Below are 24,120 nucleotides of genomic sequence, written 5' to 3'. Positions count from 1 at the left end.
AAAACAATGCAAAAACCTTCTGAAATACCACCAGGTATTGTTTTTCATATGCATGACAACATTTGGATGGATGAGGCTGGTATGATTTATGGATTAACAGAGTGTGGCATGAAGAGTTCTCTTCTTGTGCTAGATCAGTTTAGTAGCCATTTGAAAATTTTTGTGAAAGGGAAATTGAGACAGGGAAATACAGAACTTGCTGTTATTCTGGGAGGACTTACTTCACAATTGCAACCTCTTGATGTCTTGATACCTAAACTACTTAAAGTGTACATGAGAGACGAATGGGAAAAAAGGATGATGGATGAAACCCAACATGAATTCACGCCAGAGGAAGGTTTAAACTGACCTACAATCAAACACGTGTGTCAGTGGATAAAACAGTAGTGGTCTTGAGTGAGAGAAGACATTATTGTTAAATTTTTCAAGAAGTGCAGCATAAGTAACACTCTTGATGGCAATGTAGACGATACTATATATGAAGAGGACAACAATGTTGACAAAGAGGAAGAAGAAGAAGAAGAAGAAAAGGAAGAAGAAGGAAGTTGACAATTTTCAGGAACTTCAAAGGTCAGTTTGGTTTTGTAAGCCAAGATATTTTTTTATTTATTTTTTTTTATTTTTAGTCTGGCTTTGCAGTTAATAACAAAAATAGTAAAAATGTCACTTTTAAAAAAGTTGCTTAAAAGTTAAGGTGCCTCTTATAGTCCGTAGCTTCTTGCAGCCCGTAAAATATGGTAATAAATGCCTCAAAACAGCAAACCTAACGTGATGTGTAAACAGCTCAGTGCATCTGTCAAGGAACTCCAACACAGTTTTATGTGGATAAGCATGGTTCGAAACAATATTTGGTGATTCCTTTGCTTCTTTTACCTTTATTTTTCAACTTATTTAATATGCTGCACTGTACAACACATAAAAGCAACAGACTGACGAGATTACAATTGTCATTAATATATTCTGAATCCTGAAAATGGCAGAGCATATACATTTTGTGCCACTTATTATCCCAGCCAAAGGCTTTCAACTTCAATGAAAGTCTACAGTGTATGAGGTAAGCAACAAATATCTCATTTTCCACTACATCCTTCCAAGCAGGCAAATGAAAAAAAAGAACTGTATCTTAAGAAAACATTTTCAGCAAGTGATTTATTACAGGGCCATTAAAAATCTTGAGGTACTGCATGAACAATGTGGCTGGAAATACAGTATGATTTTTTGATTTGCTCTTGTGAGCAAAATATCCTATATAGAAAATTTAATTTGCCAGAGAAGACTATTACATTTACATTGGTGAAGTCATATGTGGATTCTATTTTTTTATTTGCTCTTGTGAGCAAAATATCCTATATACAAAACTTAATTTGCCAGAGAAGACTATTACATTTACATTGGCGAAGTCATATGCAGATTCTAGTATGGTACCTCATGTCACTGTAACAAAAGAGTAGATTTTCAAGGAAGCAATTATGGTGCAAACGAACCAGTAACACACGACATCAGTCATCACCTGCACAGCCTTGGCAGCTACTGTTGGATTTGCTGAATAGCTGCTACGCTCGCAAAGTGACATCAGAGGTGAATCTGAAAAATCAATGATTCTGACTCAGTGACCTTTCATTTGATCAAAAACATTCAAATAAACAACTTGGTCTTGCAGTAACTAAAGAACATGTGAACTCCTAATATGGATTACAACTAATGAAACAATTAAAATGTTTTATACAGTCAACTATTTTTGTGACAACTTTATATGAATTTGAAGTTAGCGCAACTAGTTAGGTTCATATCACAAATGTTTAACATGTCTTACAGATACAGCTGTTAAATGAATGCTGAAAGCAAATGCTTTTGTTTTGTTAAATGTTGATACGCTGATCAACAGCATAATTAGCAAAGTAGGAATAGCAACTCAGTTCAGAAGGGACGATGGATTAAGGCATCTGTGGTCTTGCTCAAAGTACAACTCTGGCACCAGCACTGCTAATTCTATCCTTCAAATTTCCAACAGCGTCCAACCACAGTGGTTATCGCACAGTGTCTGCCCTAGTCCTTTGTGGTATTTGCATTGCTTGTGTGTATTCCGCATAGTTCCCAGGTGAGGGGATCTCATCTGTGTGCTTCATCTGTTGGTGGCTATTAAGTGCTGCCAGCTACATATTGCATCTTCTCTAAGGTCTGGTGTGCTTCAACCAGAGTCTTGGATACAATTCAGAATCTCAATTTCAACTATCATTTGGAGAATTACGTTACTCTCCTTAACAGGTCAGGCAAGAACTATACACAGGAACAATTATTCAAGTGACAACGTATGGGTGTTGCGCTCATGTGAGTGTTGCAGGTTAGATGCACTCTTCCCTAAGACCAATTACTAATTACAGACCAAAGCGCAAGAAGTAAGTAGATCAGCAGGATTATGTACAGAATGGAAACTGTCATCCTTTTAGGGCCCAAAGAGAAAGAGTTAATATGGTTTAAGTTAAGGTGCAGAAACATTTATGGTAACATCCTGGAAGTAGTCTTACTTATTAAGAACAATAATGTTCACACAATACAAGGAACTAAAAGCTGGCTGAAACCAGAAGTGAAATTATAAGTTCCCATTGGAATGTGTATCACATGGATAGACTGGATGCTAATGGTGGTGGCTTATATATTGTCTTAAAGAATTGAAGTACATCTAGTGAGGTTATCAGAGATTCTGAATGTGAAATGGTGAGTAAAACATAGTAACTGGATTCCTTTACAAATCATTTGCCTCAGCATTAATTTCCTAATCATGGTGTGGAAGTTGCAGATATAGACTGAAAAATTTTTATAATTAGAACACATGTCAGATTTACCTTCAGCAGCACATATTGACAGAGCAATGTTGATTTTTCAGTATCCTTGAGAAACTTATGGTGAAACTTCAGTAGCTTTCATAATTCTCACTACATAATTATTAAGAGGATGACTGAATACAATCTTTGCCAGACTGGATCAAGCCTTGTTGCTTTCTGAAATCTCCACTGAGCTGCCACACTCTAGAGCTTGATGCAGCAGAGAAATGTGTGGCCATAAAACTTTGATGTTTCCTTAAAGATTGACTCATGTGCACATCTGGATATTTAGTAGGTCTAGTCTGAGCCAAGTTGCCATAGCCTGATAACAAAGATGATGATATTGAGTGGTTGCAACCAACTTCTACCACTGTTACTGTTGTGACAGTGCCACGACATTTAACAGTGCTGCCACGACAGTACGCGCAAACGGCGATAGAGGCGCTCCGCAACTCGGCTAAGCGCGGGAGCGCCACCTAGCTACGAACGGCGCCGGCCGCATGTCACGGCACGGCAGTCGAATGAGAGATACTGAGTTGTTATCATGTAACCAGCTATTGTTTCTAAGTGAGTGTGTTTGAATATCCACGCAATTATTGGTGATTAAAGATTATAACACTTTTTGGCGACGAGGTCGGATATTTTCACTGCATTGTGGATTTGTGTGTTCGTGATGGGGCAGACATGGAACAGCTTATGCAAGCGCTCATTGAACAACAAACACAGCTGACGGTTGCTATTCAGGCACAACAAACACAGCTGACGGTTGCTATTCAGGCACAATAAACACAGCTGACGGCTGCTATTCAGGCGTTGTCGATGTCGCTTACTCATCGTCTGTCTTCCTCTTCTCCGCCTTCATTCCCTCCTTATGACGAGGCTGCTGAAGACTGGGAGGATTATGAGAAGCATTTGCGGCAACACTTCTTGGCTTTCGGCGTTGTCGACGCTCCTATGTGTAAGTCGTTATTTCTATCTTGGATTTCCCCTCGGATCTATCAGCTGCTATCTCAGTTAGCCCCTCTGCGGGAACCTGCCTCCCTGTCCTTCCAAGAAATGTGTGACTCATTGTCTAACTATTACCGCAAAAACACCCACGTCATTGCCGCCCGCGTGGCGTTCTACCGATGTCGTAAACAGCCCCATCAATCTTACCGGGCTTGGGCGGCGGAACTACATGGTCTGAGTAGGAAATGTCAGTTTGTCATGGACACTCATCATGAGTCTTATGCCGATTCAATGGTTAGGGATGCTATTCTACGACTTGTTCCTGATAAAGAAGTTCGGCAACGTGCCCTACAACTGCCAAACCCGTCGTTGTCGGAAGTTCTAAGCATCGCTCAATTCTTTGAAGTGTCTCACGCTGCTGGCGCACAAATAGACGTGTGGTGTGATGTAGGCGCTGTACAATCAACTTTCGACACGGACAATTAGCCTGTTTCACAGGAGAACAAAGATGTGGCGGCGGTTCACTCGCGTAAACAACGTCACGTTGGGACTCAAAGCTCGCAGCGAAAACAGAAGCAGGTTTGTTCCGCACTTCCTTCTTGTCCACGTTGTTTCGTACTGCATGACAGGGCCGCGTGTCCAAAACGTTGGGCCATGTGTAATTCATGTAGGAAAAAAGGCCACATTGCTTCTGTGTGTTAGTCCCCTACAGTTCCTGTCGACGAGGACGACGCATCGGACATGGATCTCTGTGCTTTCTCAAACAAATAAGTTGTTTGTTACTGTTCGTGTTCTGGATAAAGACATTCGCATGCAAGTGGACACTGGCTCTGCAGTAACTCTCATTAATTCTCGCACATATTTGGAGTTGGGCTCCCCTCCCTTGTCTCCAGTTATGCCAAATCTGAGAACTTATAATAAACAGAAAATTCCTATCATTGGCCAGTTTGATGCTCCCACTGCCTACAAGTCTGTTGTTGGGCCCCTCACGTTTTATGTGGTGGATCATGCGGGCACTGAAAACCTGTTCAGTTATGATGCTTTCCAGTTGTTCGGGTTCTCCATTGATGATGATGTGCACCTCATATCTGAGGGTATTCCGTATCAACAGCTGGATGGATTGTGTTCTGAATTTTCGTCCGTGTTCTCTGCTGGTCTGGGTCGTGCCAAGGATTTTGAAGCCCACATTACTCTTAACCTACAGCTCACCCTAAGTTTTTCCGGGCACGCCCCATTCCGGTGGCGTTGCGTGCACCTGTCAAGGCTGAGATAGACAGGTTAACAGCTTCAGGGATTCTCCTTCCTGTTACCTCCAGTGAATGGGCATCGCCAATCGTGGTGGTTTCTAAACCAAACGGGAGTCTGCAATTGTGTGGTGATTTTAAAGCTACCGTCAACACTCAGCGCCTCATTGACACTTATCCTCTTCCCCGTCCTGAAGAGTTATTTACCAAGCTCGCTGGGGGCCAGTTCTTTTCTAAACTTGACTTATCGGAGGCATACCATCAGTTGCCGTTGGATGCTTCTTCCAAGGAATTTCTCATCATCAACACTCCTTGTGCGTTGTATCAGTACCAGCGGTTACCATTTGGCATCGCTAGCGCGCCGGCCATTTTTCAGCAGGTTTTGGAACAGCTCATGGCTTCCGTTCCTGGCTGCATAAACTATCTGGATGACATTGTTGTCACAGGGGCCTCCACTGAGGAGCACCTTCGCAATTTGCGTTCACTGTTTCGGGTTTTGCATTCAGCTGGGTTGAAGTGCAATCTAGACAAGTCACAGTTCTTCCAACCCTCCATTGTGTATCTTGGTTTCCACTTGTCCCGTGAGGGTATACGTCCTCTATGTCAGCACGTTGCGGCCATTAACGCTCTACCCCGGCCGTCTACGGTCAAAGAACTTCAGGCGTTTCTAGGCAAGATTGCTTATTATCACAAATTCATTCCATCCGTGGCGGCGGTAGCTCATCCTCTGCATCAGCTGTTACGCAAAAACACCCCTTTCTGTTGGTCCGACGAGTGTGAGCAGTCTTTTGTCCGCCTGAAGGCTCATTTGCAGTCGGCGCCTTGTCTTGCCACATTCCGTCCGGGTCAGCACTTGGTTCTGGTGACTGGCGCGTCACAGTATGGCCTAGGGGCTGTTCTCACTCATGAGGATGGGTCGGAACGACCCATCACCTATGCTTCCAAAACCATCAACGATGGGCAACGGCGTTACTCTCAAATCGAAAAGGAGGCGCTCGCTATCATTTATGCTCTAAAAAAGTTCAGCATTTTTTTGTATGGTTCTAAGTTTCACCTCATCACCAACCACAAGCCACTGGTCTCTCTGTTCAGCCCATCGGCGTCACTTCCGGATAAGGCAGCTCACCGCCTGCAACGTTGGGCCTTATACTTGTCTCGTTTTCACTATGAGATTCACTATCGCCCCACGGCCCAGCACGGCAACGCTGACGCATTGTTGCGATTGCCGATGGGCCCCGACCCGGTTTTCGATTGTGATGAACTAATCTGTTTCCACATTGATGAGGAAGAACGTCGTGCGGTCGAGGGTTTTCGACTTACAGGTTTGCAGGTCACGTCGGCTGCTGCACGGGACCCGATCCTGTGTCAAGTGATCGGTTTTGTTCAACGGGGTTGGCCGGACAGGACCAAGGGCCAGGCATCGGATCCCCTTCGCAACTACCATGCCTTGCGCCTTCGTCTGTCTGTTCGTGATGGTGTTGTTCTTCTGGCCACGGATGGCGCATCTCCACGGGTCGTGGTGCCAGCCTCTCTTCACAAAGATGTTCTCAAACTGTTGCATGAAGGCCATTGGGGGATTTCTCGGACTAAGTCCCTGGCCCGCAGGCACGTTTATTGGCCCGGTTTTGATTCGGACATCGCCCACATGGTTGCTGTGTGTGGTCAGTGTGCTCAACAACTGGCTGCACCTCGTACAATGCCCTCTCTGTGGCCTGATCCGGCGCAGCCATGGGAACGGGTGCACGCTGACTTTGCCGGCCCCTTCCTTGGTACTTATTGGCTACTGTTGATTGACACCTTCTCGAAGTTTCTGTTTGTTGTTCAATGTCCATCGCCGACCACTGCGGTGACGACGCTGGCTTTGTCCAAAATCTTTGCGCTAGAAGGTCTTCCATCCACGATCATCATGGACAATGTCCCTCAGTTCTCTTTGCAGGCCTTCCGTGATTTTTGTACTGGACAAGGGATTCATCATGTTACAGCACCGCCCTTCCATCCGCAATCGAATGGGGAGGTCGAGCGCCTTGTCCGCACTTTCAAAAGCCAGATGAATAAATTCCTTAGTGATTTTTCCACAGATGACGCTCTGCTGCAATTTCTGAGTTCTTATCGCTTCACGCCTCTGGGTGATTGCAGCCCTGCTGAACTCTTGCATGGCCGCCAACCGCACACTCTACTGCACCTGCTTCACCCTGTCAGGCCTTGTGCTGTGTCCCCTAGTGCGGGAAAATGCTCGGTGGGTGCCGACGTGTGGGCATGAGGGTATGGATCTCGCCCTAAATGGATTCCAGGGGTGGTCAAGGCTCTTTGCGGCCGCCGGCTTTGTGAAATACGTACGGACGACTGCATGGTTGTTCGCCATTACGACCAGATGCGCCCACGAGTGGTGGCCATGCCGGTGCCACCGCCCCTTCCTTCGCCTCCACCAGCCCGAGAAGCCAGTCCTGTCGCTGCTGCCGATCTACCGTACATGTTGATGCAGCCGACGTCACTACCGCTTCCGAGTACGCCGGAACCGGCCCCAGTCGCGACGCCGCCTTATCCGGGACCCATCTCGCTGGAGCACACCCCCAGGTCCACGACACCTATGGATGATGCTCCAGAGTTTTCACCCATCATCTCGTCCAGGAGGCGCGTTCCACGCACAAGCTTCCGTCCTGGACATTTTCTACCATACTCTCGTGTCTCTCCGCGGGATCTTCTCGGGGCCTCACAAGAGGCCATGGATGTCTCCGCACTGTCCATGTCTCCGAGGAAGCAAGTGTTTTTTTTTTTTTTCAAGGGGGGAAAAGTGTTGTGACAGTGCCACGACATTTAACAGTGCCGCCACGACAGTAAGCGCAAATGGCGATAGAGGCGCTCCGCAACTCGACGATAGAGGTGCCACCTAGCTACGAACGGCGCCGGCCGCATGTCACGGCACGGCAGTCGAATGAGAGATACTGAGTTGTTATCATGTAACCAGCTATTGTTTCTAAGTGAGTGTGTTTGAATATCCACGCAATTATTGCTGATTAAAGGTTATAACAGTTACAACTTTGTGCCCATTACTTTTATATGCTTTTGTTCCAACTGTCTTTACATTATATGTCTTCAGCATATTTTGATGAACCTCATTATATTACACCCAGTACTGTTTATTTCTGCACGCTCCATATATTGTTCTGTAACTTTGCTGTCTTGTTGCAAATGTCAACAAGTTGTTATTTTTATCAAATTCTAAAGGCTTTTGCTTACGGGTTGATGTAACTTTTACCTTGACTGATGTTTTTGCTTTTGGAATGTGTTGCATTAATTAGCAATTGGGATTGTAAGCTGCTCAAACACGTACACTACCAACAGGCAGTACACGGTACCTATATCAATATGCACATTTTGTACAGCATTCAGAATGTTAACTTATGATGAGAAAATTGTGATGATTTGATGTGAAAACTATTGTATGCTGTCTTGTTCACACAGCTTTCTGGATAATGCTGTAATACACTGACTCTGCATGATAATTTTTGTATTGCCTGAAACAGTACAATTTTTGTTTTGTGTGTTTTATCAATAGTTGTGAAATTGGCTTTGTATACTGTTTGAAAAGTTATGATAACCTTTGTGATCCAGATATATTGAAAAGTTTCATGCATTGCACTGATGGCATGTGCTCATCAATTTAATTACCTTAAATTTCATAACATCCATACTAATTGAAAACTGTAATGTGAGAAAGACTTGAAATATTATGAATCATCCAAAATAAGTAGAAAATTGGTAGAGATTCACATACTGAAGTTAGTGATTTAGACGTACTTAAGAACTGAACAATCACAAACCACTAACTTAAATAATAATTAGTCAGAGTATGGGAACATAAGTCCAAAGATCAACCAAGGGTAAAACTCAATCCAATACAACATGATAATGGTAAACACAAAGGAAAAATAATTTTGTATGTTGAAGCACTGTTGCTTTACCATACAATCTTCAGAAATACACTGAGCTGCAAAAGTCATGGGATACCTCCTAATACCGTGTCGGACCTCCTACTGTCTGACGTAGTGCACCAACTCGATGTGGCATGGACTCAACAAGTCACAGGACATCACCTGCAGAAACATTGAGCCATGATGCCTGTATAGCTGTCCATAATTATGAAAGTGTTGACAGTGCAGGATTTTGTGCACAAACTGACCTCTCGATTATGTCTCATAAATGTTCAATGGGATTCATGTAAGGCAATCTGGGAACCCAAATCATTTGGTCAAATTGTCCAGAATGTTCCACAAACCAATCACGAACAACAATGACTTGGTGACAAGGTGCACTGTCACTCATAAAAGTTCCATCATTGTTTGGGAACATGAAGTCCATGAATGACTGCAAACGGTGTCCAAGTAGCCAAACATAAACCATTTCCAGTTAATGAACAGTTCAGCTGGACCTGAGGACATACTCCAGTCCATGTAAATACAGCTTACACCATTATGGAGCTACCACCAGCTTGCAAAGTGCCTTGTTGACAAATGAGGTCCCTCACTTTGTGTGGTCTATGCCACACTCAAACCTTACCATCAGCTATTATCAACTGAAATCCAAACTCATATGATCACACCATGATTTTCCTGTCATCAAGGGCCCAGCAGGTACGGTCACAAGCCCTGGAGAGGTGTTGCACATGATGTCGTGCTGTTAGCAAAGGTATCTGCTTTGGTCATCGGCTGCTACACTCCATAAATGCCAAATTTCGCCACACTGTCCTAATGGATATGTTTATCGTTTGTCTCACATTGATTTATGTGGTTATTTCATGCAGTGTTCCATGTCGATGAGCACTGATAATTCTACACAAATGCCGCTGCTCTCGGTCATTAACTGAAAGCCACTGGCCTCTGCGTTGTCTATGGTGAGAGGCAATGCATGAAATTTGGTATTCTTGGCACACTCTTGACAGAATATTGCGTCCAGCCCCAAATACCATCCCACATTCAGAGTCCATTAATTCCCATCATGCGGCCATAATCATTTCGGAAACCATTTCACATGAGTCACCGGATGTACAAATGACAGCTCCACCAATGCACTGCCCTTTCATACCTTGTGTATGTGATACCAGTGCCACCTGTATATGTGCATATCGCTATCCCATGACTTTTGTCACCTCAGTGTATAGGGACAGCACAGCAACTCTGACTGATTGTAAGCTTTTAACAATCTATTGAGACAACGCAGTAATTAAGTGTAATATATTTAAATGTTTTCATAAGTTTCTCAGTGTAATTGCAGCATCCAGAACAATTCACATACAGACATGCCCTAACTGACAGAACCAATAAAAATCAGAAAAAAGTGTTCCAAGTTAGCAAACATATTGCAGATTACTACCCTTGAGTGAAAGATGACCTGACAAATTGATTACTTTGGGGCTGTAGGCCTACTACAAAAAACATTCCCAATTGCTGGAGACAAAATTGTACGGTATTATTAGGTGGCTGAAACTGATCAGTTTTTAACATAGGAACAGCACAGTTTATGGAGTTTTTCATGAAGTAATAACCTGATCCCAACTGTGCTTGGCAAGTGGCAGCGGACTGAGCAAGCACCAGCAGAATGTCAAGGATGCGAGACAGCAGTAGCTCGTAAGGTGTCGTATCTGCCACCTCCAGCAGAGCTTCCACGGCACCTGCGGGCCACAAGTGTGCGCCAACCTGAGCCAGAGCACGAAGATCGCGCACTACCTGTGCCTTCACTGCCCAGCGTGGATCCTCGCGCAGGTACTCCAGAAGCAGAGTCACCTGTGAATGAGTGTTGGTGTAAGATAAGCTAACATGAAAAGGAGACTACAGTCACACACACAAAATATTACTTTAGTTACAGAATATAACAATAGTTATTATGTAACATTAAAACAACACATAATTGCCACTGATATTAATTACTGCCCCACTATCAATGCTTTCAAAGTAAGTAAAACAATACATAATTGCCACTGATATCAATCACAGATCCCATTCCCAATACTTTCAAAGTAAATGAAAAACTCCTGGGTTGATGAAGGAGCCAGTTTTGCATAGCATCCTTTACCGTCTTACCACATATGAACATTTTTACTTTTGGTGATTGGTTCAAGAAGCTGAAAACGTAGAAGACACTTTGACAGAAGTTGGAGCAGATGGAGATATCCACAGTAATAGTTACTTTGTGGAATAAAGTAAAAATATAGTACCAATATTTACACAGTGTCCTCAATAGGATGGAAGTGTTGTCGATATCTGTGAGGTAAAAGATGGCGGCATGCCCTTACCCCTTCTTTTCCATGCAATTACATGTATATCATATGTCTATCATACCAGCAGCAGTGTTACATCTGAATTATTCCTAGTTCGTTGCACTGAGTGCTGTCACTAAGTAATTACCACAAACTGGTCAAAGCTTCACGAAGACTATTCCAGGACACTTCATTACTTTGAACCTTCTGACTGCTGTTTGTGCTTCCTCCTTTCGTTAACATTTACCCCATCTACTCAAAATACTGCACCAGTCCACCATTCATGACAGCGAGATGTCACATTCCACACGGCCTCAACATTAAAAGTTGATAACCCAACCTAAGTGAACCAAGAGTTGCTTTTGAGAAGAGTTCAAGTGTTGGAAACACATACTGGGCTCAAAGTATGTATTTAAAATATTCAAAAGAGAAGGCTGTTAATTGGAAAAAGTATTATGATTAAAATCACATTGTGGTGCCCTACTGAAAGGACCCAGAACAAATTCTGCTGGAAGTAAATTAAATTGTGTATAACAGCAATATCCAGAAAATGGATTATTGAAGAAATTTATGATTTTAACCAAAGATTTACTGGAAATTATTGCTGCTATCGTTGACAACCAAGTCAACAACAGAATAATGGAAAATCCAGGATCGATATATTGTCAACAACAGAATATTACGAAGAAGTGCCAGGAAAACTAGCACTACAAATTAAGACATATGAGAAGAAATAATTGGTCAACAAATATTAGTCAAATTAATTGACAACAAATACAAGAATTTATAAAGTATACAACTTGGAAGACTGGTGGCCAAAACTGCAAAGGGCTATGACTGTGTCATCAACTCCAAAGCTATACCACAACACTGGGTAGCAGCAATGTCAGCTGCACACCTACCAACAACACAGCTCAATGAGTACAGCAAATCGGTTTTCAGTCAGTATTGTGATACAGCAAGCTATGCAACCACATTTTTGGTGAACTGTGTTAAATACGAGTTTTTTTTTTATATGATGGTTGTGTGTGCCGTGAGGTAGTTAAAAATGTATGTGGGTTAAAACCATTTGTTTAGCAACACGCACACTGACTGCTGCTAGTGAGAGGAGATTTCTTTTGAACTGGGTATTTTGTAAATGTATGCCAGCAAGAAGCAGTAAAATGGAAGAGTTGTAGAAAGCTATTGCTGACCTAAAAGAGAGGCAGATGCTCAAAGAGATGAACTGAGGGCTAGACTGGATACTACGAACGTGAATGTAGATGTGAAAAGAGTTAGATTCATTGGACTAAAAGAGAAGCTAGATATTACCAATGTAATTTTCAGGTCCATGGAGTGGAATTTAAAGAATTACAAGTAACTATCCAGAAAATTGATCAACATATTATTGATTCTTGGAAAGAGCAGCAGAATTAATAATCAAATATCCAAAGTAGAGTTGACTATTGTAAATGTAACAAGGGAGTTACATTTTGACGTATCTGTACAGTCTGATTTAATTGTAAATCAATTAACGACAGGTTTCATTGAATTAAATACTGAATCAAAACAAACTTCAGAAATGAGTGTCAGTTTGAATATTTTAGAAAAAAGTGCAGACCTAGTTATTTAGGAATATACTGTACTTACTCTCCATTCACTGCTTACGTTCTTGGTGTTTTTCTTGTGGACCTCTCCTTATGTACTGTTCCTATGTACACCTGCAGTGTTAACAAGTTTTTGTGACAGGGATTCAGACTCCGGTCCTGTCAGTGTGAGCAGTCTTTTAATGTTAAGAGCCCTGCTGTTGTACAACAAATCAGGAAAGATACCTCGCACATCATTTAGTTCTTGAATGACATTTTCACTCTGCATCAGTGTGTGCACTGATATGGAACTTCCTCACTGATCAGAACTGTGTGGACTGAGACTCAAACTCGGGACCTTTGCCTTTCATGGGGAAGTGCTCTACCAACTGATCTACTCATGCATGACTCATGACCCATCCTCACAGCTTTACTTCCGCCAGTATCTCATCTCCTACCTTCCAAATTTCACAGAAGCTCTCCTCAGAAACTTGCAAGACTAGCACTCCTTATCAGTGCACACTCCAGCAATTTCATTCTGGAAACACCCCTAAGCTGTGGCTAAGCTATGACTCTGCAATACCCTTTCTTTCAGGAGTGCTAGTCTTGCAAGTTTCGCAGAGAGCTTCTATGAAGTTTGAAAGGAAGGAGATGAGGTACTGGTGGAAGTGAATCTGTGAGGACAGGTCGTGAGTCGTGCTTGGGTAGCTCAGCTGGTAGAGCACTTACCCACCAAAGGCAAAGGACTCAAGTTTGAGTCTCGGACCAGCACACAGTTTTAATCTGCCAGGAAGTTTCATTTAGTTCTTCATAAAAATGATAGCTGTTTCTGAGTAATAATTATATAATGGATAAAGCTAGTATTGGGACTTCAAGATTAAGATTAGAAACTTCAAGCTAGAAAAGGTAATGAAAGAAACCAAAAGTGCAAAAATTACAGGACGGACCAACTCTCATTTAGTATAACCTTGCTTTTACTTTCCTGGAATTAACGGTTTCCTGCCATTTGTGACACTTTTTATCACTCCTGTCAAATTTCCTCTTTCCACAATGTTAATTCGCACCTGATTTTGTGTTAACATACCTATAATTTTCCCGCTATTTACGCTTTATGAAACACTGTTCATGGAGGAAAAAACTGATGTAATTGGCATAAAATGATCCAGGCATGACGTTGGCCTTGAAGCAATGCTTATGAATGTTAAGCAGTTTCCTAAAACAAGAACGCGCTACTCAAAAGAAACCGATTCACCAGTGCAATCGATATTTCTCTTCACTTAAATATTAGAGGTAGACATTTTGATGTCCAGTCCAATATTTCTGATTCTCCTTCAATGCACAATAACTCACCCCATCCATATTAACTGAATATTTTAAGAACAAGATGTAACCTGACAATCCAAGCACATTTCAAAACTGGTTATCCATTTACATGGGAGTGAAAATCGGTTGTGGAAATGGTAAACTGGCAGCTTGCAATGGATTTCCAGAATAAATTTTGACACTTCTACATCAGCAACCAAAAACAGTACTGTGAAATTGGTTTATAAAATACAATGTTGGGAGCCTCATGTAAACATAGTGACTACGTTTATGGGAATAATGTATCATCACAACAGTTTTCAGTCTCTACAGCACATGAGCAACTTTGTGACTGTTGCGCTTGTATTGACAGCTCAAAAGCACATTTCACATTTTTTCTTGCCTGGCCACTTGTGCTGTTAGTGAACATCTTTGCGTTGCTCAAATGTTTCTTGTTTAAATAATGAAACACTAAACCAGTTAAGTACTTTTTCATGCTTAGCAAAACATGTCTTGAAAAAATTATTAGTTCAATCTGAGCACTATGGGACTTAACATCTGTGGTCATCAGTCCGCTAGAACTTAGAACTACTTAAACCTAACTAACCTAAGGACATCACACACATCCATGCCCGAGGCAGGATTCGAACCTGCGACCGTAGCAGTCACGTGGTTCCAGACTGCGCGCCTAGAACCGCTAGACCACCGCGGCCGGCTGAAAAAATTATTCTCGTTGTCAAGTGCAAATATTTAGATAAGTATTTCTTGTGATGTTTCGCACATGGAGGGGGCACAGTACCTTATAACCTCAAAAAGACCACATTGCAAGAGATGCAGAAAAGCATATATGCAGACATCACACAAAATACTTATGTAAATTTGACAATAGGAGTATATTCACAGAAAGAGTCTAACTAAGCATGAAAAAATATGTAACTGATGCAGTGTTTTGTTATTTAAATAATGAATGACACAATTTCAGGCTTTCCAAAAACATGGATGATGGTGAACGAAACTAAGTCATACGTTTCTACTTCCCAGACAGTTAACCAGTTCCTGTTTTGTCAGTAGGTAAATATAGTACAAAATTCAGGTAAACAGACACACACACACACACACACACACACACACACACACACACACACACACACACACACACACAACAAGGTAAAAATTTGTTCCCCACATTTTACGCCATTCTTCTGCAGTCCCTTGAAAAGTTTAAAAGCAGGGTTTCACTGTATATTTCAATATTGTCTTAGATCATTTTAAAAAGTTGCAAAAGTGCTTTTCATAACAGATTAATGAATTTTAAGTTAAATAAAAGCAGGAAAACAAAGAAAAAGGTGGAAGGAAAAAGCCTGAATGTAAATTTGGTGGTATGGTCACAATCAGTAATGGAGAGAGCTCAATGGAAAATAATGACATGGCCTTATTTACCATGGCAACATGGCTCAAACAGTTACAAGTGGAAATGACAAAATGGTGAGAAGCCCTTCTTTTCCTGTACCCTTCATATATGAATGACTACGTAAAAGCAATTACAGGTTTGTTCTTGAACCTGTACCTTTATTTTCTAAACCAGCACAGTAAATTTAAATATAATTTTTTTACTTAATGTGCTTTGTGATGTACTTTCTTAGCCATATCATCCATATTTGCTTCTATTCAACTGCATGCAATCCTCATTGCGTCTTCTACATGCAGAATCTCTGACTATCACATGAGACAGTACTGTCATTACAGTGCGATGAAAATTGCTTTGCACCTGATTGCAAAGAAAGGGATGACCTGCATTGCTACATATCACAGGGCACTGACTGTAACAACACAGTGCATGTCAGGCAGATGGCAACCATGCAGAGTTTGTACACTAGACTGTAAGATATGACTGGTCCAGTCAGATATCAGGCAACATGTGCACTAACTGTCAAGTATAATCTAATTTTAATCAGGCTACAGTAGCAATAAACATCTACATGTGCTAAACCATTTACATGATAGTAAATACCCAGGGAAAATGTGAAATAAAACCTCGACCTCACAAGTCTTTGTTTCTACACCTTGAAGTGCAAATGCCAGTTAGACACAAAAAAAGTTCGCTAGTGGACACAAAGTACTGATCACTGCATGTAAGCACCATGTAGAACACTTCATGTTGACTGTGGTCGGGTTTCACATTTCTGCCATCATCAGCGATCTAACAGTTGTGACACTATAGTTGCCTGGTGAAGTAGTGTTCATTTTACTATGTACACAAATGACTTTGATTAATAACATTATTTACAATTATTTTTCAATGCTCTACTGAACATGAGACACCATCGCAGAAGTTTGATAACTGATCTAAATGTCAGGTTTCTCCACTCACTGCATTGTTACAAGTAAGTATCACATTTGAAGATGACTGTCACTGTAATGAGCATTTATAAATCCATGTTACTTCCATGTCAAAATTTATACTGTAGCAGCTGATCGGTTCCAGTCACACACGACCATGAGTTATGTGTACTGGAAAACAAATAAGAAAACATTACCCCTCTCATATCCTCCAACACCACAGTGACTATAATACTTAACCCTCTGCTCATGAGGTAAGTGGCCAACTTTACTTAGTTCACAGCCGAATTCATCAATGTCAATTACATTAAGCAGATATTAAAATATTACTATCTCTGTAGGTATTTTTGTTCTGAATTCACCACTGTCAATTAAATTAAGCACATCTTAAAATATTATGATCTCTGTAAGTAAGTATTTTTGTTGTTACTGAGCAGGAAAATTACACTCTTAAGAAGCTCTTAATGTTAGTTGATGCTTTTGGATTTGGTTGTTAGTTGCTAGATGCATAATACGAGGGTCATCCACAAAGTAAGTTCTGTTTCTACTTCTATTGGCGGCAGCACTACAATTGCAGTTCTGAGGTTGTGCGGCAGTTACTCTAACTCAAGGAGAAGACATGTACGATATTTTCAGATTGCTGCTGCCGATGTGTGCTTTGTAGTGCTTCTTTATAATGGAAATGCCGCTATGTGTGAAATCAGATCTGTGATTCATTTTCTAAATGCAAAGAAAATTAAACCAAAGGAAATTCATCGGCATATCTGCAAGGTTTACGGACAAAATGTTATGAGTGATTCAATGGTTAGAAGATGGGTCAGACTGTTCAATGAAGGACATGATCAAGTGCACGATGAAGAATGAAGTGGATGCCCGTTTGTGGTTATTGATGAATTGGTTCACACAACTGAAGAGAAGATTAAACACAACTGTAAGTTTACATTTAGTGCCCTTGCTATGGAAGTTCCGCAAATCTCACAATCACTAATTCATGAAATTGTTACTGAAAAACTGAAATTTTGAAAACTTTGCTCATATTGTGTACCCAAAATTCTTACTGAACAACACAGAAAACAACAGATGGTCAGTGCACTTCAGTTTTTGACACGGTACAATGAAGAAGGTGATGGTTTTCTTTCTCGGATAGTCACGGGGGATGAAAGCTGGGTATCGTACGACACCCCTGAAACAAAAAGGCAATCAATGTAATGGAGGCACACTTCATCCCTAAGAAAGGTTAAGCCTAAGCAAATCTTGACACCTCAAAAAGTCATGTGCACCGTTTCTTGGGACAGAAAAGGCATTTTGCCGATTGATTTCTTTCCATGAGGCCAAACAATCAACGCACATGGTTACTGAAAGACCATTAAGAAATTGCACCGCGCAGTACAGAACAAGTGCCATGTATTACTGTCAAAAGGTGTTTTTTTTTTCCCACAATAATGCCCAACCTCACACGGTGAATGTGACCAAACAACTCTTATGGGAATTTCACTGGGACACAATTGATCATCCTCCATACAGCCCAGACCTTGCACATAACGACTTTCATCTCTTCTTACACCTAAAATCTGTCCTTTATGGTCAACACTTCAATGATGATCACGAGCTGAAAGAACGCATTACCATATGGTTGACTGCATAGGCGCAACCTCCTATGAAGAAAGCATACAAAAACTTGTGCCACACTGTGACAAGTACCTACAAAATTTCGGAAGCTATGTAGAAAAGTAGTTTAACAGTTGTAGATTTTTGTACAATAAATATTTTTTCTGTATCTGTACACGTTTGTTTTATATAACCAAATGGAACTTACTTTGTGGACATACCAAATGGCTTCAAATGGCTCTGAGGACTATGGGACTTAACATCTGAGGTCATCAGTACCCTAAAACTTAGAGCTACTTAAACCTAACTAACCTAAGGACATCACACACATCCATGCCCGAAGCAGGATTTGAACCTGCAACTGTAGCAGTTGGGCGGTTCCAGACTGAAGTACCTAGAACTGCTCGGCCACACTGGCCGGCTGTGGACATAAACCGTATTATAAAATACAGCTAAGAACTAAGGACTGCATGAATGGTTTATGTGGAGCCCCATTTGCTTTCCATCATGTACATTAAAAGCATGGACACTTTCTTCAACAAAGCCACAGTTAGTTTCCTACTATGTCCCTATCCAAATCAAGTTCTGTTTTTGGTTATCTTAATATCAATGGAAAAAGAAAGATAAGAAACCTGTTCATAACAGCTGCACCTTCTAGTTTCTTGTGCTACCAAATAATCTGACTCACCTGACTGGGTATGTCAACCAGAGTTGCTGCTGCAAGTTGAGTAAGTGTCTTCAACGTTACTGACACAAACTCCTGTGCCGGGTAACTAGGGAGTAGCTCAGTACACAGCTGTCGAACCTAGAACATAGAAATTATGCACAATTTTGCTTGACTGGGATGAGAAGTGATTGCTGTTACACAAAAAGTTTTTATATATATATCGACGTGCCAGCGCTTTTGTTTGGTAAGTCACATCATCTTTGTTTTTAGATATATTTTTCCCATGTGGAATGTATATATATATATATATATATATATATATATATATATATATATATATATAATTTTTTGGTTATGGTTTGGAAGTGGGTTACGTATTATTGAGTATATATAGGCGGGATAAAATTGTGTAGTAGATTCGGTAATGAGGAGAAGGTGAATACAAAGTAAAACTACTTGCAAAAACAGAAAGAGAAAATAAGATGACAGGAAAGATTTCAAAATGCAACAGTGACAATAACAAACGTAATTGTTGGGTTCAAATTAATGATACGAATATAATAGAGGGAAACATTCCACGTGGAAAAAATATATCTAAAAACAAGTATGATGTGACTTACCAAACGAAAGTGCTGGCAGGTTGATAGACACACAAACAAACACAAACATACACACAAAATTCAAGCTCTCGCAAGCAACCATTGCTTCGTCAGGAAAGAGGGAAGGAGAGGGAAAGACGAAAGGATGTGGGTTTTAAGGGAGAGGGTAAGGAGTCATTCCAATCCCGGGAGCGGAAAGACTTACCTTGGGGGAAAAAAGGACAGGTATACACTCGCTCACACACACATATCCATCCGCACATACACAGACACAAGCACACATCTTTCTTCTAAGATAAGTCGTAAGGTCAGTATTGCCTCACGTGTTTCAATATTTCTACGGAATCCAAACTGATCTTCCCCGAGGTCGGCTTCTATCAGTTTTTCCATTCATCTGTAAAGAATTTGCATTAGTATTTTGCAGCTGTGACTTATTAAACTGATAGTTCGGTAATTTTCACATCTGTCAACACCTGCTTTCTTTGGGATTGGAATTATTATATTCTTCTTGAAGTCTGAGGGTATTTCACCTGTCTCATACATCTTGCTCACCAGATGGTAGAGTATGGGCAGGACTGGCTCTCCCAAGGCCGTCAGTAGTTCTAATGGAATGTTGTCTACTCCCGGGGCCTTGTTTCGACTCAGATCTTTCAGTGCTCTGTCAAACTCTTCATGCAGTATCATATCTCCCATTTCATCTTCATCTACATCCTCTTCCATTTCCATAATATTGTCCTCAAGTACATCGCCCTTGTATAGACCCTCTATATACTCCTTCTACCTTTCGTTTTCCCTTCTTTGGTTAGAACTGGGTTTCCATCTGAGCTCTTGATATTCATACAAGTGGTTCTCTCTTCTCCAAAGGTCTCTTTAATTTTCCTGTAGGCAGTATCTATGTTACCACTAGTGAGATAAGCCTCTACATCCTTACATTTGTCCGTTTGTCCTCTAGCCATCCCTGCTTATCCATTTTGCACTTTCTGTCGATCTCATTTTTGAGACGTTTGTATTCCTTTTTGCCTGCTTCATTTACTGCGTTCTTTATATTTTCTCCTTTCAGCAATTAAATTTAATATTTCTTCTGTTACCCAAGGATTTCTACTAGCCCTCATCTTTTTACCTACTTGATCCTCTGCTGCCTTCACTACTTCATCCCTCAGAGCCACCCATTCTTCTGCTACTGTATTTCTTTCCCCCATTCCTGTCAATTGTTCCCTTATGCTCTCCCTGAAACTCTGTACAACCTCTGGTTCTTTCAGTTTATCCAGGTCCCATCTCCTTAAATTCCCACCTTTTTGCAGTTTCTTAAGTTTTAATCTACAGTTCATAAACAATAGATTGTGGTCAGAGTCCACATTTGTCCCTGGAAATGTCTTACAATTTAAAACCTGGTTCCTAAATCTCTGTCTTACCATTATATAATCTATCTGATACCTTCTAGTATCTCCAAGATTCTTCCACATATACAACCTTCTTTCGTGATTCTTGAACCAAGTGTTAGCTATGATTAAGTTATGCTCAGTACAAAATTCTACCACACGGCATCCTCTTTTATTTCTTACCCCCAATCCATATTCACCTACTACGTTTCCTTGACAGATGTGAAAATTACCGAACTATCAGTTTAAAAAGTCACAGCTGAAAAATACTAACGCGAATTCTTTACAGATGAATGGAAAAACTGGTAGAAGCCGACCTCGGGGATAATCAGTTTGGAAGACCGTAGAAACTTTTCCCGAGGGCATGCAGCTGCATCTCCAAAATGTAGGAAGAATAGGACCTCACCCTAGATTGCTGCCATACTTACCAAGGATGGTCACGTGTTATGGCGCAGAATCACAATTCATTGCCGAATACAATGTAATGTCATTTATCAGCAGTCCACACCTCCCAGTCACAGCATGATTCAAAATGCAGCTGTATTTGTTGTGGTGATAATGGCAGTCTACCCATAGGGCAGTAATTAGCTAATTTGGTGTCTGTTACTTGTTCTCAGATGACAGGCTAAGCGCACAATATGGCGATCTTCCCTTGTAGCACTCAGATGTCACGGTTGACAATCAGTATGCTGCCCTCACATTTCCACGAAGTCAAAAATCAGATCACTGTCACACCTGAATACCCTACAACTCTGGATACTGGCAATTCGACCAACTGGCCGAACTGAGACCGATTATGGAGCACCTTTCAAACTCTGTGACATGATGATAACACTGTCTCATATGAATATGCAGCATCTCCCTGTTCCTCACAGTGATCACTCAACATCCAATACTGTTCATGCTCGTTGTATACCCTACCCGATCTGGTAACAGCACTACACTCGAACAACACTAATGCACTCTGGTGGCCATTCTAGCTATCGCAAAGAATTGCAATTCTAATGATTTACATATCTGCTGATGGTGTATACATGTATGAAGTTACATTGACATCAGACCATGTCTTCTGGGGGCTTCACTTTTTTTTGTCAGGCGGAAAGATTCTTTCTTACCTAGTGGCAACAGACAAATTCATGAACACAGTGTGGCAAAAACCTACAGCAGGGGCTCTTTCTTTCATCCACTGCTGAAACAAAGGCTAGTACTCTTGATGTTGGATTGACAACAGGTAGACATAGGTTTATAAGGTGCTGCTTACACATTAACAAGTCTGCTTAGGGGAGGCTGCTTGATCTGATTAATAGGAGGGTAGTGAGTAGGACTGACCTAACGAATGTTTTAACTGGGTACGAGAGGTAGGGCCTTCGTACTATGAATGAGGCTAACAAGTATCCTTTCTTACAAGAGTTCTCTGTTTGGAGCTTGTTCAGTGACTAGAGAAAAAGTAGAATGCAGTGCATGTCAATATTCCATCAAACATTATGGGACCCCTGGGAAATGTCAATAAACTAGAAGTAGTCTTGACTGAAAACTCTAATATTGTGAAAGTGACAACTTTGGTAGTAACTAACAAATAAACTAATTAGGCAACAAGGTTGACTGCTAGAATATCAAACCTACATAAGATAGGGCTAATACAGGATATAAAGAAGGGCAGAGAGAATCATCAAAGAGGCATTAAGCAATTATTCCTTCTAGAATCCATTCACAATTGGAAAAGCAAGAAATCCAAGAGTGTGATACCATGCCAAGTTCCCTCCATCATGAACCTCACAGTGGTTTGCAGAGTGTGCTGCTAGATGGAAATATTTTAATAGGTGTCTTAAACATGTAATGGTATTACTTGCAGTCTGTCAGAGTGTCATTTTCCAGCTTATAATTTGGATTCTCTAAGAATATATTTCAATTATTTTTGTAGAACTTTCTTGCTAATGTAATGTGTTCTCTAATTTACATCTAAATCTATACTCCACAGGTCACCTCATGGTGTGTGACAGAGGATACTTTGGCTGTGACTTACCCATCTTGCTATTCCAGTCACAAATTGTGCATGGGAAGAAGTAATTCTGACAGACCTCCATGCAAGCTTGAATCTCTCCAATTTTACCTTAATGATCTTTTCACAAGATATACATCAAAGGAACGTAAGTTGACAGAATTTAAACAGAAAACCACATGACGATGCACAATATCTTTCTTGTTGCATCTGTCTGTGTAATTGAATAAGCATCTCCATGACTCTTCTGCACTTACTAAATGAATGTGCGATGAAATGCATTGCTCTTTTTTGGACCTTCTCTACTTTCTCTTATTCGGTAAATGTCTCAGACAGATAAACAATCCTCAAATAATGGCTAAATGAGAGCTTTTTAAGGTTCCTCTTTCAAGGTGAAATATACTTCCAGAGGATTCTTTCAATGAATCTCAGTCTGGGATGTGGTCACTCTAATTTAAACTTTTCCACATGCAGACACTCAAAACAGTGTACTTCCTTGCTGAACTCCTCTCTTGGTATCATCATGGTTTGAGACCAAGAGTGGAGTTCAGCAAGGAAGTACACTGTCCCCCCTACTATTCATCACTGTTATGGATACTATAATGAAGAATGTCAAGGAGAAGTCAGGTGGACTGAAAGCATTTGCCTTTGCTGATGACATCATGATATGAGGTGAAACTGAAGAGGCAGTACAGATCAAATCGAATGAATGGAAATCTCAGTTCCAGAAATACAACCTCAACATCAGCAAAACCAAGACAGTGGTGATTGCAGTCAACAGAGATGGAGAACCAGCAAGTGTCACCAACAGAGTGCAAAAAGGATCTGAATTCTACCAACAAGTAAGATCACTTTTAATGGGATGACTTGATTCCAAAACTGGCCAGACTGATGATGTTTAAAAGCTATTTCATACCAATATTGACCTATGGTATTGAAACATGTACCCTCACAAAAAGAGAATCATCAAGGCAGCAAGCATCAGAGATGAAATTTCTTAGATTCACCATCCAAAAGACCAAGAGGGACAAGTTAAGGAATGAGGTGGTGAGGAAAGAAGCTGGAATCAAGACATCCCTATTAGATCAAATTGTAACATCTAGGCATCAATGGTACAGGCATGTGATGAGAATGGAGCCAACTACAACAGCCAAAATAAATTTGGAAAGACAGGTGAATGGTAAAAGACCTCAAGGAAGACCTCAAATCCGATGGATGGACTTGATTAAGGCTGATCTAGTGACCAGAGGATGGACAGCAGATGATGGTCTCCGTGAACAGGTGTATTTGGACAGGACTAAGTGGAAGAGGTTCATTACCAGTACTCAGGAAACTGGAACTGTTAAATAATGATGATGATGATGATGCAGACACTCAGAAATTTAATGGATGTG

General features: G+C 41.0%; 1 protein-coding gene across 1 annotated transcript in view; it reads right to left on the bottom strand.

Moving 5' to 3' along the window:
- Positions 1-24,120, bottom strand: part of LOC126482318 (integrator complex subunit 7) — a 157,635-nt gene that overhangs the window by 82,965 nt on the left and 50,550 nt on the right. Inside the window, 3 exon segments of the mRNA XM_050106360.1 lie at positions 1,485-1,584; positions 10,557-10,794; positions 18,771-18,887. Of these exon segments, the coding sequence (XP_049962317.1) occupies positions 1,485-1,584; positions 10,557-10,794; positions 18,771-18,887 (455 nt within the window).

This window comes from Schistocerca serialis, chromosome 5 (assembly GCF_023864345.2).
Source record: "Schistocerca serialis cubense isolate TAMUIC-IGC-003099 chromosome 5, iqSchSeri2.2, whole genome shotgun sequence".
Classification (NCBI taxonomy): Eukaryota; Metazoa; Arthropoda; class Insecta; order Orthoptera; family Acrididae; genus Schistocerca; species Schistocerca serialis.
The sequence above is the reverse complement of the archived record's forward strand: the minus strand, read 5'-3'. Positions and strand labels throughout refer to the sequence as shown.